Here is a 16,825-nt window from a genome sequence, read left to right as displayed (position 1 = left end):
CAACACACACAGCGGATAAACTCTGATAAATTTTTTACTAAAATAAAGCAAAAGGCCTGATCCTGTGACCACACAACTCTGCTGTTTTCAGGTAGTTCCTTATTCAATGAAGACAAGGAGACTTTCCATGTAACAGGTCAAATTTAGAGGTCCTGGTACTGAGTCCTGCAATGGAGACCAGAAAATTATGCTGAGCTATTCAGAGTAAGATTCAGACTTGGGTGTAAGCAAATAAAACAAAACACCAAAAACCCTCTGGAGCACACAAATGACTCTAGAGAGAAAATGCTGTAAAGATGGCTCTGACTTTCTCATTCATGTAGTGAAAAACCTCATACTGGAGGCTTTTTGTGGAAGTCTGAGGATACTGAAAAACAACTTCTTGTGATTCCTTTGTTTTGGGATTCATGGGTATTCAGCCATCCTTTTGTAATGCTTGGTGTCCTGGGGAGGTTTGCACATTGTTCATAGTTTTCAACAGTGTAGAAAACACAGCCTCCACACTCTCCCAGAAGCACTCTGGTGCCACTTTCACAGGTAGTCTGTGGCCTAGAGTTTGACCAGACATTCCTGTGCTCCAGCCTCTCTTCCAGAAGAACATTTGCTGGATATCACATTATCCTTCTGAAAGTGGCCAGAAACAGAGATTTTTTTGGGAAGAATGAGACGAGCAGAGCATGTATATACTCCCAAGTACTCCTTTAGCTTCTGTTGGTCAGCATCTCAGGATCCTAGCAGTTTCAATCTGTTTAGACAACTGTGCAAAAATCCGACACTCCATATTGAACTTGAACCCAATTAGTTCCTTAATCTTAAGAACATCATTGTTCAATAACTTTTTTTTTATTATTTTGTTTTAAAATCCTATGGCTACCTAACCTTCCTGAGGAAAATATCTCCCAAAAACCCAAACCCAAACCCACCATGTTTTTCATGTAACTCAAATACTTGGTATGTGAGGGAAAGAAGTGTTAAGAATCCAACTCTGCAATTGCAAATTTTACCATAAATAATAATTTATGATAAAAAAGCTTGAGATTGTGCCACCTGTAGGCTGCAAGAATGGTTTGGAAGAGAGTTGAGCTTACAGGTACTGATATGTGCCTATGAACGACATGGTAACATCTGTATATATGGGGTAAAAAAAATATACAGATCAAACGAACTGTCTCCTGATGGGTCCTTGCCAGCCCACCAATCATCCTCAGACACCTGGTTGAGGAAGATTAATTTGGTGCATTATGCTGTGTCACTGATGTTGCGAGAGTTATATCTCATCTGTTACTCTGCTGAGACTAGATTCTCTAGCAAGCTGTCGGCAAATTAATTCCTAGCAAGAAGCCTTGTCTAACTGTGTTACCCAGTACACATCAATCTGCCATGAGTGTCGGTGGCAGGCCCTGTCATCAGCAGCCACAGGAAAAGACTCAAGGGCAGTGAGCAGACACTCATCTGTAGGGCTGCATGCAGTCCTCCCTTAGTGATTAACATGACCCTACGGTGTTCCTCATTTCATGATCACTTTGCCTTGCCACAGGAATGCACACCCATATGAAGCACTTGGAAATTCTCCGTGTGTGGGCATCCCAACTAAGAAGAATTGTTATGTCTGCTAGCATATTTGGCTCACCTCTTCTCAACTGGATGTTTGGCCTCTAGGAGCCTAGAATGACATTAATTTTATGTCTCCATGGCCATAGGAAGAGGCAGAAGAGGCTGCAACTGAGAGGGTCTGTCTTGTATATGCAGAAAGATCTGCTCCCCATTACCAGTTGCCAGGTGTTTTTAGCTGTTTTGGAGGGGCCCCATGAGTGAATCACTGAGGACACCTGGTACAATGTGTGTGCAGCTCGCTGCACTGCATCCCTGTTGGACTTGGCAAACCTATGGTGCTCTTCATCGAGAAAACAGGAGGTCTTGTTGGCTTCAACTTTTCTGTTGGAACAGCCTGCGTATAAGAAAAGAGACAGTAACAGGACTTTGTAAAAGTTTTGCATCTCAATAGGCTCTGCAATTTTTTACTATTTTCAATCCCCAAAGGGCTAGATTCATTGAATTCAGATACAATTATCCTACTTATAAAAAAAAAGAAGTGATGAACAAGGAGATGTGTGGCTGCTCAAAGCCACGTTGGGAGCCTACAGGTAAACGATCTTTTTTTGTTTCAGGATTCAAATCCTCAGGATTCAAATCCTCAGTGCTCAGGATAGCACTGTAACTAACAGATGGGCATGTCCCTCTCTCACTCCTCTTTACCAGCTTCCAGTCACCTGCTCAGTCCCGTGTCTTCTTGGTGGCCACTGAGAATTTGCAAATTTTTAATTCCATAATGTTGCATTAAAGGGCAAAGCAGTTTGGCAGAAAATAACCCCCCTTACACTCCAGCTTGTCCTCAGATATCAGAGGAGCTGGGGGCAGCTAGGCTTAGATTCCTAGTGATTCTCAATTCAATGTTAATAGTCTGGACTAATAAAGCAGTGCACCTTCAATCTAGCGGCATTCCCTGAACTCACACGGCCAGATTTAAGGAGTTTGGCAGTGTTCAAAGAGAACTCTCATGGCTACATTGACACAGTCTAGCGGCATTCATTCACAAACTCCCATGGCTAGATAGAGGAATAATATAGTTCATTACAGCAGCAGATACACAAATTCTTTAGATTGTCCGTGACAGGGACGTGCAAGAATGTGAATAATACAGTCTAGGTACAAATATGCTAAGTATAAAACTATAGAGATTTCTGAGTTTCCTGGGGAAACACTTGGTATAGCTGAGGGTTCAAATCTCACCTGAATGCATCCCTATGGAGGGGAAGAGAGGCCGAGCCCATTGACTGATCCCAGGAGTCAGTGATGGTCTGTGATGATATCTCCTCTGAAAAAGGTGGTCCACAGTGATATTTTCTGTGACTGGGATTGGTATCTTCCCTAACATCCCTCCTCTCTTAAGTTATTTTTATATGATTTTTTATCTTTCATGTGGAGCTTGAGTTACTCTAGTCATACATACTTTTGTTATGATTGGTGTAAATTTGTCTCACTTTGCTTTTAAAGGTATAGACTAGAAGCAAGCTCAGTGAGGGGTGGTCACACGTCAGGGGAGGGTAGCTTTTGGGACAGAGGTGTGTTTTGGCGTTATAATGAGATTACAATCAGCATAGTTCACCCAAAGGACAGTATTTTGTCAGAAAATGACAGACTGTTGGTTCAGGGTAGCAAATACGCAGCTTATCAGTTCCATGGTAACCTCGAGTTCCATCCCTGTACAGAGCCTGACTGCAGTGTTTCACTCTGCTCCACCCTCTGTGTAGTTTCTCTTAAGAGTCAGTACATCAAGCTCCTCTAATGTTGCCAACATCTAAGGTTGCCTAGGGAACTTCTGTGGACTGGATTCCTTGCACACAAGTTGCACTCTGCCCTGTAAGCTTTCTCAATGTTGTACCTTAATGTGCTAACAATGCTGTACCTTTAATATAAGTTTGAATTTTCAAGTCACCTTCAGCAATTATTCCACACGCAGTATCAAACAAAAAGCTCCAAAAAGGAACAGATCTGTGAATTTTTTTCTCAGTGATGCTTGGGAAAGAAGGGGATGAAGAGAAGACAAAAAAAGAAGCCCACACAGCTTCTCAGTCCTGGACCTCAGCCTCCCCTCAAAGTGAAGCATGAACTCTCCTCTCTGTCCCAGACAGAAGATGGGGCTGATGCTTCATAGCAAGATAGCACTTAATTCTGAAACACCTCGGTTCACTTGCTTTATTCAGTATGTACCTTTCTGGGCAACAGTGAGGATGCCACATGCGCACACTTCTGATTGAGTGTGTGCATGTGTGCTTTCCAATTAATTCTTCCAGCTCCTGTGGTAATTTTTTGGTCTCTGTAAAAGGATAACCAGTGTAAGAATGACATTTTGCAATCAAATGTTGAATGCATTTTTTATTTAAACATTAAGATTAAATTACAAAAGCTTCTGGAACAAGGAAAGGATGCCAAGGAGGAAAGAGCTGAAAACTCAGATTGCATTTTCTCATTCATTGTGAAAGCAAAACACATTGGCAGCAGCAAGGCGTTTTATAGAAAAGTTTCAGATGGACAGTACAAAGACCTTTCTGTCAACATTGTCACTGAAACACCTTGCTGTCATGAAGCACATCTTTTTTTTTTTTCTGATCGCACTTCTTAGTGTTGGCCGATTGTTTTTCTCTAAGGGAAATAAGTGATAATTATCGAAGATTTACTGTAATTCTTTACTGTTAGTCTCTGCTAATATAGCGCAATCTTCTTGGGAAAATATCCAAACATAATTTACTTTACCCTAATAAAAATGTCTACTGCTGTTATTAAAAGTTTCATTTGCACAAGTAAGTTCCTAATCTATGTAAATTTCATGCAATATATCTCTAATTTTTGGAATAAATACTGAGAATCACTCCAGAAAATTCCTTGTAAGGCAAAATTGAAATAAACTTCATATTTTCTTTTAAGGGCAAGATTCCACTACCTTTATTTACACAAGTAGCATCCTGCTCCCTATGTTACTTCACTGCAAGCTAGAAGCTCAAGCAGTGAAAATAAGCATAGCCCCATTAGGATTTACTGCATTGTATTAACTTCCAATGAAAATTGGGCTGAGCAGTTTTATCCGTGGAGTAATGCAATACCAATAACCGGCAAAGGTGCTCAAACATAGCCCTACACTTTATAATTTGGCACATTTACAACTGGCGTTACTCAGTAACTTATCAGATGACAATAGCGGAGCTCTTCTGTAAAATATAGGTTAAGCCTATATTTGTATGACTGTACATCTGAAGTATAAAAACCACGATATGTAGTACACTTGAACAGTTAAAAAATATAACTTATTTTATTTGTAAACTATCAATGCAAGATACTCAGCAGCAAAGAAGCCATGTTCAATGTCTTCTGATCTTTTATAAAGATCTGTTGCTGTAAGTAATAATTGTCTCCGAAACATCTGAGGTTACATGTAGAAACAATCAAGGCAATATTATTTGTACATATTATTAAACATGCAAAAAACTTCCTGAAGAATATTGCCCAAATGTAGAAAGTTGTCTGGATCTCAAATTTTCCTTGGTAGCATCTGCTTTGTAAGTATGGCTCACATGTGGCTTTAGAGTCCTTCAGTTTATTTTGGAGAATTGGCACCTTTAATAACAGGCTCTCTATTCAAATATGTGGCCCAGTAAACCAAGTTAAAAGTTCCAAAGAGCACTGGAAAAATTATCCGGGACATTTTGTCAATCTTACTGATGCTGTTGTAAGTCTTTTTGCTTTCAGCAGGCTTTTCTTCTGCAGGCTTCACTGGAGCAGATGCAGTGTTTGAGATGACAGATGGGGCTGAGTCCTTTGGCATGTTTGGTGCAGGGGTCATCTTCCCAGTGCTGTAAGTATTAGTTGATTTATTTGCCAGCAATTGGCGTTCCTTTTTCTGCAGTGTAAACAACTAAACGTTAGACCACAGGAACAGAAAGTGGAAACATACTCTTAAGATATTAAACCAAAAACCTAAATACCATACTCAATCATGCTAATGAATACCTGTTGGCTATTCTGACTTTGACTACCAAACAGCTGTTTCTACCTTGATTTAACAACCCTTACTCAGATGAAATTTCCCCTGACGGCAGTGAAAACCAGGAGTGGCTGGCCAGACCCAGATTGCACCTGGTGTGTGCATTAGCAGCTCCTTTTATCAGCGTGATGCTGTCTTGCATCTGCAGAAGTTGCTGCCCTGCAGTCAGCTGCCAAAACTCCAACTTCACCCTTCTGGCTGCAGCAAGGCGAGGGGCTCACTGCTCCACCAGCTTGCCTTCTTTGTATTGCTCTTTTGGGATGCCTACAGGTATGAGCTCTCTCTCGGTGATCATTTGCTAACAGTTGGCCCTATTCCAAATTTTTCATTTCAGCAAGAAACTCCACGGTTTTTGTTTTCACAAAACAGGTCTTTTTACTCTTTCTTTATCTGGGCTACTGTGGTGGGATGCTGACTCAGGGAGTTTGACATGAGCTTTGTCATTTATTTGGGAGAAAGTGTAGGGAGTGCCAAGATATGTTTAATAGTATATGTCTACTACTATCAGAAGTTTGGTTACTGAAATCCTGTGCCATGTGTATTCAGTGCCCTATATTCTCCTGAAAACAGTCCTCTTCATATAGATGGTAGAGACTGATAGTCTGTCTCCGTGATGAGGAAGTGGCATATTTCCTTGCAAACTTTCCTCTATAGGAAGGTGACAATATATCATGAAGTAATTAAATACCTATTTTAACAAAGAAGCTGAAAATTGTCCATTCAGTCATTTGAACTATGCTGAGTACTTGCTTTTTATTCTGGGCATTTAAAAAATGTAAGGTAAGCACCTTGATTTTAGCAGCTTCCAGGGCTTTTTTGCCATCCCATGCCCAACTCCTCTTGGTGAAATAGTTGACTGTTGCAAATTCAATCAGTGCAGAAAATACAAAGGCATAGCAGACAGCTATAAACCAGTCCATTGCAGTAGCGTAGGCCACTTTTGGCAAAGAATTACGGGCACTGATACTTAAGGTGGTCATGGTGAGAACTGTTGTCACTCCTGTAAAGAAGGGAAAAAATAAGAGGCAGAGATCAGTCTGGTGGTCCTTGTGAGATCCTTAACATGTTATGAGCAGACCCCAATTCATCAGATTACTTACAAAGGCTACGTGCAGTCAGTGTTTGCATGTTACAGTCCAAAAGAGTAAGATACTTCGCACTCCAAGAAAAAAATAAAAGCCTCTGCCCTCAGTGTTCTGTTTATATCTAGTTATAGCGTATTTAAATAAGTATTTTTAGGGGTAACGCGAGCTAAGCTGTTACATAAACCAAATCCTTACTGGCATTTTATCCCTGTACACTGATGCATGGTATGTACAGAGTGTCCCCTGTTAAATGGTATGTTATAAAGTCAGTGATCAACCCATTTAGCAGTAACTGCCAGAATCAACTGGGATTACTGATTTTCTTTCCTTACGTGAAGAATTTATGTATGAAATTGGTGGCTGTTACCGGTTTCCTTGACTGTAGCTCCTCCTTTCCCATAGGCCAGTAACGATAGAACTGGCACCACTTTCAACTGTAGAAGGATGCCCCCAATAGGACAAAATTCAAATCACAGCTTTGAAAAGCTAGAATGGGCACCACTGGTCAGCGAAGTGGTGCGGGTGTTTGTATTCTCCCCATTCAGCTTTACTGAACTGATTTTTGATCAAAGCTGCTGGCAGATTTCAGCAGGTCTGTACAGAAGAATGACTCTTTTAAGAACGGCTGATTGAAGTTTTACATAATAAACTATTTCCACTCCCCTCATTTTTCATCTAGTGAAAATTTTGTATTTCATCAACCTTCGCTTAAGACTAGGTTTATTTTCTGCAATCTTCTAGTGACAAATTGAGTAATTTAAGAGATCCTAAAGGATTTTTCCATGACAACTTCTGTGGTAAATATACATTTTCTTAATGCAAAATCATATTAATCTGTTTGATCGTAATAGAGATAATTGTCACTAATTAACCTCTACGTGTTTTTCCCAGATAAACATCTTAAAGCAGAGATAAACAAAATGTCTTGAAGTGAAATCTGTTTTAAATGCTTAGAACATATACTAATCATATTATTTTGTATGGGTTTTTTATTCTAAACCATCCAATATTTTACCCGAGTGGAAAAAAATCCCACCAATCTGATTCTTCTTGCCTTTTGTCCTTAAATTTCACATAATTGATTCTTGTGCAATTTCTGTCATGACCTTACCAAAAAAAGCCCTGACAGTGCTTTTAAATTGATTTGGAGTTTAAATTGGAAGAGAGTAAGAGAACATCTAGAACATCTCAAACAATTATAAGCATTACTACACTCTAGTTTTTTCACAGCACAAAGCCAGACCGATCCTTCCCACAAGCTGGGAGAAGGTGAGGTACTCACCAAAGACAGTCCTAGCAGGGACAGATTCTCTGTTTAGCCAAAATGACACTTGCGATAAGATCACAGTCATGATGCAAGGAAGGTATGTCTGGATGACAAAATAACCAATTTTTCTTTTCAGATGAAAATGAGCTGTCATAATAGTATATTCACCTAGAAGGAAAAAAAAAAGTGCATGTGGGTAAAATAAGGGAGGCTTACTGATTCAGGGACTTAAGCAGGCCAGCTCCACCTCCCCATTTGAGGATACCGCTCAGCCATTCTTAATTGCATGAAAAATATCTGGATTTCTGTGCTGTGGAAACCCAGGATTTGAGACAGAGGTGTTGCTTGCTAGATCCTTCTAGTCTTCCCTTTCAGTCTCCAAAAGCAGAAGACAACTGACTACTCTTACTGCATTGAAAAGCTGCAATCCTCTGCCTAACAATTAAGGCCATCTACTCTTAGAAATCTGCTTTAGCAGCAGGACTTAACCTCATTAGGACAACTGTTCCTGCCAAGCCAACAGTTTTCAAGAATGAAAAAGGGTCCAGACCCTCTTTCTGCTCTTCAGGGACCACCTGTCCCAGCGTTGGTGCTGCAAAACCTGCAGCTTTGCAGCTGGATCTTGGACTGTCTTATTAGTCTGAGTACCCAAGCTTTTCCAGAAAACAAAAAAAAATCCCTCTAGTGCTTGCAGGTTTCCTAGAATTCGGCACACCTTAGCCCTTGGAAAACCAGTCTGTTTCTGGATAGACATTCTGCCATGTCTTGCTCACTTGTGCAATGAATATTGTGCTGCCTGCACGGAGAATTCACTGAAAGCTGCCACTAAATTCCATATCTTTTTTATATGCCAAATTCACAGGATTGCCTTAATCTGTCTTTTGTCAGGTCCTCTGATTTTCAATCAAAGCTTAAAAAAATGCACTCCAAAATTGACAGACCAGCTGTCACCTTCCCTAATGTTTCAGAAAAAGATCAAAGCTTAACTAGTTCTTTCAAACTATTCCTGGAAAAACATACGGTTGTTACTGAAGGCTATTCACTGATGGTGACTGCTCCCCAAAGCCAATATCCTGTTAGCTAAAAACAGGCTACTATTTGCCTAGGAAAAATAAGAGCAAAACCAAAATGTAAGAATAAAAAACAATCAACCTCTTCAAGCCCTAGCGGATCTCCCCACACACTGGTATCAAATTAATTTAAAAGCATGCATCATTCAGCTGGGCACTGATGAATCAGAGTAATGCCTGTTCTGAAGTATATATTGTCCTCCAGGAACCAACCAAGTATAGCTGTTGTAAGACTTGAGTGTTAGTCTCTATAGACCAGCCACGAAACTGAAATACATAAGAGACTGATTCTGCCTTGAGTGAACAGCCCGAGTTGAGCTGCAGCCAGCATTGCTAAGCAGTTAGATTTGGCAGATTATTTCTAAGTGACAACATGGCTAATTGGCAGAGAACAGGTTTAAAACGAAGAGGCTTTTGCAGGTATAGCTGCACTGACATGCTATGCTGGAGGAGCTCTGTTATTCTAGATGAAGTTTACAGACCTTGTTTATGCTGAAGATTTTAGACAGAAAGACTGGAATATCACAGAAATACCTTACCTGACAGCCTGCCTCAATCTTTATGACTTTCTTCTGGAATCTGCTTTTCTGGTGAAATGGTTCCCTGAAGAGGGATGTAGAGATGGACAGGGAATGCTGTGAAACTGGGGAGAAAATCCCCATGAAGCAATGTCTAATTCCCTTCCATTTAGTGTAATTTTGAACCGGGGATGCTGAACATGCTGTGTTCTCAGGAGGAACCCCACTCACTTTTTATTTAGGAACATTTAGTTTCTGGATTACCCATAAAATATGCCAGGAGCAGCAGGGTCTATGTGCCTGTAATCTGTTTCTGAGTTGCTACTGTACCAGGATGTGTTTGTGTCACAGTTCCCCTGCTCGCTACAGAATGAGGATGTACATTATTGATTTTGACAGTATGCTTTTTGAGCCAGAATAAAAAAATAACACAGCTTCAGCAGAGGAACAGGACCCTTTTTAAAATGCAGAAAATGAATCCCTACATTTTTGACGGTCCTCCACAGGCTGACATTTACCTTGTCATTTTGTTTAACCTATGAATGCTCTTCTCTCCACTGAAATAATGATGTCACTGTGATTTTGTACTTGCTCTTCTTCCAGCCGGTATCTTATCCAATTTCCCATGCTGTCCCTTTCAGAAAATGCCTATACTAGGAATGCTTTCCTCCAGCAGACTTAGGGCTTAAGAAAACCCCACAGTTTGGTTTTTAATGCTCTGGGTCCACTGCTTAAATTAAAGCTAAAAGCTGCCTGAGTTGGCCTTTTGTTTATACAGAGCAAAATCCTGGCTCTGTTGGAGAGGCAAAGCTCCCTTTTACTTCTGTAAGGCCATTGTTTATCCTTAGACCATAAGCTTTCTTGAGCAAGAGCTAATTTTTGTTATAGGTTTATGTAGCACTTAAAAGAGAATCCTGATCCTGACGGGGTCCACTCATCACTGCACAAAACAATTTTATTAATAAATTTAGCGCTAGAGCAGGAACAGCTGCATTTCTTTGCAGAGCTATGCTGCTGTGCTACTGCTGGTCTTAAGGGTTTTTTATGCTTTAAAAGCTGCTACAGGCCTTTTTTTTTTTATCTAGATGATGGAGTTCTGCAGATGATGCTTACAATTTTTCCAGGATCTTACATGCATTCTTCCATTGCTATTATGCTGGGATTCAATAGAGAATTTTAACGAGGCTGGACCAGCCCTCAGGCTTGTTTGTTTACTGGATATACCTGGATTCAGGTGTATCAACAGCTGTTCTGGTGAGAACCTGATAATAGGTCTGTGACAGCACATCCCTGACCATGCTGACATCCAGAAAATTTTGGCACACAAGAAATGCCTGTGTCATTTTTAAAGTGATACAGGGAAAAGATTCATCTCAAGGAAAAATAAGAATTATTTGGTGCAAAATGAAGGGTTGAATGCTTCTCTCATTCTTTAGACTTTGGATATTTCAGAGCTCAGGCTCCAGCTGGCAGAACATAAAAGAGTGGGGTTTGGTTTTGTTTTGTGGCACTGCAGATCCTAAGTTAGCAATGAGAGATTATGAGTATAGGGAACAGAACTGGAAAACCATTTGTACAAAGCAGCAAGCTCCATATGGACTCAAATCTCATATCTGATAATTTTCAGCACTTGTACCACCAGGACATAACAGATGTGGGGCCTGTTGGAAGCAGTGTGAGTAGTCCAGTTTCAAGACTGGCTGGTGAATTGGGAGTGCCAGGATATTTTTTTTGAGAAAGGAGTTAAGATCATCAGAATCCCAAAGGACTGGTGCAGGTCCAGCATTTCCATTTAAAAAAAAAAAAAAAAAAAGGCTAGAAAAGAGACCATAAATGTCCTATGGCATATAAAAACATTTTGCCTATGCAACTGCAAGAGCTGTGTAGTTTGACTTTTGTGTCAAAAAAACCCAGAAAAGATCCAAGCACTTGGATTTGTGCAATAGCTATTTGGTTTTTCAAGTTCAACAATTCAATAGAAGGAAGATATTCCTTAGATGGCCGTTCATAAGGAACCCTGATTACTCGTCTCCTACGAGCTTGATGAAGTCCAGAAAATCCATCGCTGACTGATGCTTTCCCTGTGCAAAATCGGATTTTTGTATTTTGCTAATCCCCAGTTACAATCTGTGTCCTGCTCTTTGTGATCCACCCTGCAATCAGAATTCAGCCAGCCCAGATGTAACCCAGGACATTAATATAAAATCTTGACGTTGAAAAACAAGCATTTATTAGCCTAAATCTTAAAATACAGGAGGGAGGTCGTTACTGGGCAGAAACTTTAGGATTTGTCTGAAGTGTCTCCTCTTTCCTTGGGCTGAAGAGTACAACGAGCTTTCACAGGCAAAGCTACAAACTGGAGGGGGCCTGGAGCTGACACGCTGGAGCGCTCACTGCCTGGGCTGGATGGTTTTCTTGCTCTGAGGAGCAGGACAAGCTTGTAGGAGATGCCTCAGTACATCCTTTGGATCTTTTTCTTGGCATCAATGAAGGCAAGAGGGGAGCTGCCATTCATCGCAGAAAACAACGCAGCTATGATGGTAAACTGGTAAGGAAAAAAGTGGCTTTGCTCTTTAATGGGAAATAGTGTACTCATCCTCATTCTGCGGCAGTGGCTGCTCTGGGTGCTTTTCTTGACTTTAGGCACTTTTGTTTTAGCAACAGCTTTGCGTCTTCTGAAATGGGCAGGGGAGGGAGTGAAGCTTTATAGGACAGAGGCAGCAGTTGTGTTTATGGCTCCCCTGTGCCGCTGGAGGAAAGCCTTCCCTCACTTTGTGTCTTTTTGGAGAGTAAGTGGCAGGCTCAGCTGACGCCTCTTTATTTGCTATGTTTGGACACTTTGAGCAGGAACCTTCGAGCAGGAAACTTTACGTGCCTTCATGTTTCGGTCCAGCTAACTTTGTGGGCAAGTGTACCTGTACCTGTTTTCATGTCTCCTAAATTTCCTGTGATGGTAACAGCTCCCTAACTCAATTTATACCTCGTCATTTGCAATCCCGCCTTTGGCTCAGAGCTCCTAATTTTTCACCAGGGACACCACATATCACCATAAGGCTTTGTCGTGCATTGCCAGTAGGAATTGCCCCCTTCTCCTACCCCAAGCCCCGTGCAACCAGCAGTGGTGGAAATCCCTCTTCCCTTCACAGCAGTCTGTTTTGGTGTCATCGTTTCCCCCCCTCCCTGTCTTCTCCACCCCACTGGATGCCACTAATGCTCTCCAGACGAGTGCATTGTGTAACCTGGTTAAGCCCCCGTCCTGCTGAGCCCACGTGACTCCTGTCCCGGCTTCGACCCCCCCGGGGAGTCCCCCCGCCAATGTGCGCCCAGGGCTGCCCTTGCGTGGGAGCCTTAAGAAGCAGCGGGGGGGCACAGCTCACGTGGGTGCCCGGCCTGGGATTAAAGCTTCTTTGCCCCCCTAATGCTGCCACATCTGGCACCTCTTCTTGCAACAGGGGAGGAAATGGGAATCCTCAGGGTTTGCACTTCATCTCTGGCCACGTGGTCCCCCTGGACAAGCTTCAGAGCCACGCCACAGCCACCACCTGCCCTCCGCTTCCTTCCGTCCTCCCTCCCTCTTCCCCTCTCTCCTTCCCTGCACGGTTTCATCAAGCAAATAATTTTGTAGCAATGATTGAAACGGATCAAATGCGTGGGTGGTGTTTGCCTCCTGGGGCGGTTCCTCCCACAGGGAAATAAGCCAGCAATAGTGCTGGCAGCCTCAGCAAAGGCCGTCGCCAAGAATCTGCGTGCAGCTTCTCCAGGGCTCAATGTCAGATAGCGGGAGCTTGGATGTAGCTTCAGCAAAAGCCTTGTGACGTACCTAAGAGCCAGCATATAAACCCTGTCGGTGTTTCAGTGACTCTGCTAAGCAGCCAGGAACATGCATGGGACCTCCCCAGCACTCCACGTGCCACAGATGCTTCCCTAGCCTCCTTGCAACTGGAGCCTGTGGATTTCCCCTCCCATGCCAGCTGTCAGCAACCACGGGATGGAAATATTCTCTTTACCTGTACTGGTACTGATGTTTTCAGTTCCTACAGTTTGTCCCATCAGGTGGTACTGGTTAAGTCGTGAGCCGTCTTCAGCCACCACCACAGATGTTGTGGTGCTATTAGTCCACACATAGATCACTTCAGAATTGGGGTAAGCATCTGTTGACAAGGGGGAAAAAGGACAGTGAAGAGTAAAAAGCACTGTGTAATATTTTTGTGGATTTGTAAATGATAAATGGTGGAGAGAGGGAAGAATTGGAGGAGTGAGAGTGAATGGAGAAAAACAAATAAAGATGATATAATCATGTTCCCATATGCCCAGCTCAAAAAAATATTAGGTTGAAGCCTTCTAATATAACAGATGCGTGGGATGGTTTATCAAAGGCTGGAACAGTGGAGGTATAAATATAATCCATCACAACCACTCAATTTGGGAAAACGCAGCTCAGACCTATACTCACCTAGCTGGCAGCTCCTAAACCTCAGCAAGCTGCAAAAGGCATTTTTCTGAAATCCACCTTCAAAAGGAGGGCTTGGGCACCTTAAATCCCTGAACAACAGGGACCCTCTGTGTTTTGTCCCAGCTCCAGGATAAAATACTAAGTGACACTGTGTGCAAGTGCGGGGTCTCGTCTGTGCGTGCCCACTTTAGGATATACACGTACGATTGAGGGGGTAGGTCTTGCATGCAGACAACGGCTGTAGCTAAAGGAAGCTGGGATGTGTCTGCCTGTGCCTGTGATGCTGAGGAGCAGAGACAGGATTCACTGTTGAGAGTGCATGAAGGAGAGCAAGAGTGGGGGGAGGTTCGTGTGTACCAGAGTGAATGGCTGGTGGTGTGGAAATACCTTCACACCTGGGGATGCAAATGTGGTAAGATTTCTCTCATGTTCATTTGCAAGTCCTAGGAAATAAAAGCGCTGGCAGTAGTGCCAACTCATTCCTTCCTTCATAATGTTGCTGTTATTTTTAATGCCCTAGCACCTGGAGCAATTATGCTGTTATGAGGGAATCTCAGTTCTCTTTTAGAAAGACAGTCAATAACAGTTTCAGTTTTTAAGCCTTCTCTGCAAATAGTTTCAAAAAATTCTGGAGGCAACTATGCTTATAAATATATCTTGGCTTACTCTCCAAATAGGAGGTGAAAAACAGGTAGAGTTGGAAGTGGTCTCAAGTCAAACATTAATATCTCATCTTCTTCACTCTGTAACTTGCAAGCTGAGGGGGCAGAATATTTCCTTCTGGAAAAACTAACATCCTAGTTCAATGCCATCTGTGCAGAAGGCAATACACGGTGGCTTTCCAGATAAGGACTTGAGAGTCAATGGCTTGAAGGATTGTGTGTACTCGCTCCATAAGACTGTGAGTTTTGTCTGCTAAAGCTAGTAAGCTGTCTTGGAAAGCTGCAGCTACATAGAGGACTTAAAAAATTCACAGAGAGTGGGTCAGCATGAGCTTCTGAAGCACTGCAATGGCAAGAAATATGCTAAGGTGGTCTCTAGATCCACAAAACCAGGAATGTCAAGCAGAAAATGCAAAGCGATCCTGGTTCAAGTTAAGAGCATATGTGCGTAGCATGATGAGCTGCAGATCACTTAGATGCTGGAACAGGTGGTGGGAAGAAAGCAGCACCTTGTTTTTACTGTTGTTAATCTTCCTGTGGCATCTGTGGGAAATGCTGCCAGAGGCAGGACATCAGGCTAGATAAATCTTTGGTCTGACTGTTTATGGCTGTTCATTGTCCACACCTCTGAAAATATACGGAAATAATGAGGACAGAGAGAGGAAGAGAGTTCAAAAGAGGGTCACAAGTATCTTCAGGGACTGGAAAACAAGTCATGATTTGAAGCTTAAGGAGCTCAACCTATTTAGCTCACTGACAAGAAGCTGAGACATGACTCAAGGACTGAGTATAGATACTTGTATAAAGAAATCTAAAACCAAGGTGAATTTCTACTGATAAAAGGAAAAGAAAAATTCAGTGCCTGCAAAAGATCGTTTCAGACAGATTCAGATGATGAACAGGACACAGTTTCTGAACTGAAGGTGGGGTAATTAAGCAGTGGGTAACTTTCTGAGAAAAAATTTATGGGCTGCTGTTACTAGAAAAATCATGATGGTATGAGATTTTTTTTTTTTTGGTCACATAGCTGACAGTTGCTGCTGTTTTCAGGGCTGGAGTTGATCCAGAGTTTGGAAGTCGAAAGTCTACAAATCCTCCATCCCTTGTTATCCATGCAGCCATGAAGGACTGCCCACATGCCTTCCATGAGCTTGTATTTGTAGCTGTGCAGTAAAATTACTGTAATTACATATCACAGTTCTCTTTGAAAGGCTAAGAAGGAATGTCTTCTCTATTTCAAAATATTTGCATCACAAGAAATGATGTAATTTCACCTTCTCTTTAGAGCTGAGATACTTTCTCATCTCAGAGATGATTACAAGTTCACAACATATTGTAAATAATTCCAAAGGCAGATCTGGAGATGGTACGTAGGAGGAGATGGGTCCATTAAAAAATATGTTGTGGAAAAACCTCCTTTTTAAATGCTTATCTGGTATATGCTGTTCATGTACTGATATCCCCAGTGAATGTTGGATTTGTTTAGGCAGATTTGGGTTCTTGATTTTTACCTATGTTACTTCTCATGCAAAAAAACAAAACAAACAAACCAACCCACCAAAAAAGCACTGGACTTCTTGCTGGGATGATCAAGATGTATCCCACTTCAGTAGCTCCGTGTTACTCCAAAGATCCCTGGCACTGGGATAATTGTGTTTGTCCTGTTTCCTACCAACGACATACACTTGACTAGATTCCTCACAGTGAGAGCACCTGAACCAAATTCCACTGAAATTGGCACCACACAGGAACATAGGCCTGTAAGGCTTAGCAAATATTCAGATGGTTTATTTCTCTGCTCTACCTAGCCTTGGGGGTTCCTAAAATAGCAGTGCTTCAGGTTTGAATTGCAGCCTGGGTACTTAAACACATGCACAGGTACTGGATTGGAGGCTCCTACTCTGGACAAGCCCAGCACCTCCTCTATAGAAAAATATCTGTAATTCAGACAGAAGCCAGAAGGTGCCAAAAAATCCACCCAGATCTCACAGGTATGCCCAAGCAGTACTTTGTGAGGTTGCTTTCTTTGAAAACCATTTCAGGGAAGCGAGGCTGCCCGTCCTAGGCCAGCTGGTGAGAGAGCACTAAGGGAGGCAAGAGCAGAGCTTGAGACTGGTCCCTGCCCCAGAGGAGGACTCCAGCCTGCATTGAAGTCTCTCAGGAAGGTTGGC

At 42.1% G+C, this 16,825-nt stretch overlaps 1 protein-coding gene across 1 annotated transcript in view; it reads right to left on the bottom strand.

The window, feature by feature from the left end:
- Nucleotides 1-4,931: 4,931 nt before the first annotated feature.
- The window catches only part of GABRA5 (gamma-aminobutyric acid (GABA) A receptor, alpha 5), a 56,125-nt gene continuing 44,231 nt past the window's right edge, over nt 4,932-16,825 (bottom strand). Inside the window, exons 6-9 of the mRNA XM_009877651.1 lie at nt 13,547-13,690; nt 7,967-8,119; nt 6,388-6,599; nt 4,932-5,455 (exon numbers count right to left, since the gene is read on the bottom strand). Of these exons, the coding sequence (XP_009875953.1) occupies nt 5,153-5,455; nt 6,388-6,599; nt 7,967-8,119; nt 13,547-13,690 (812 nt within the window). The 3' untranslated portion in view covers nt 4,932-5,152. The remainder of the gene's footprint in view (nt 5,456-6,387; nt 6,600-7,966; nt 8,120-13,546; nt 13,691-16,825) is intronic.

The sequence above is a fragment of the Apaloderma vittatum genome, unplaced genomic scaffold (genome assembly GCF_000703405.1).
Source record: "Apaloderma vittatum isolate BGI_N311 unplaced genomic scaffold, ASM70340v1 scaffold14961, whole genome shotgun sequence".
NCBI lineage: Eukaryota > Metazoa > Chordata > Aves > Trogoniformes > Trogonidae > Apaloderma > Apaloderma vittatum.
The sequence above is the reverse complement of the archived record's forward strand: the minus strand, read 5'-3'. Positions and strand labels throughout refer to the sequence as shown.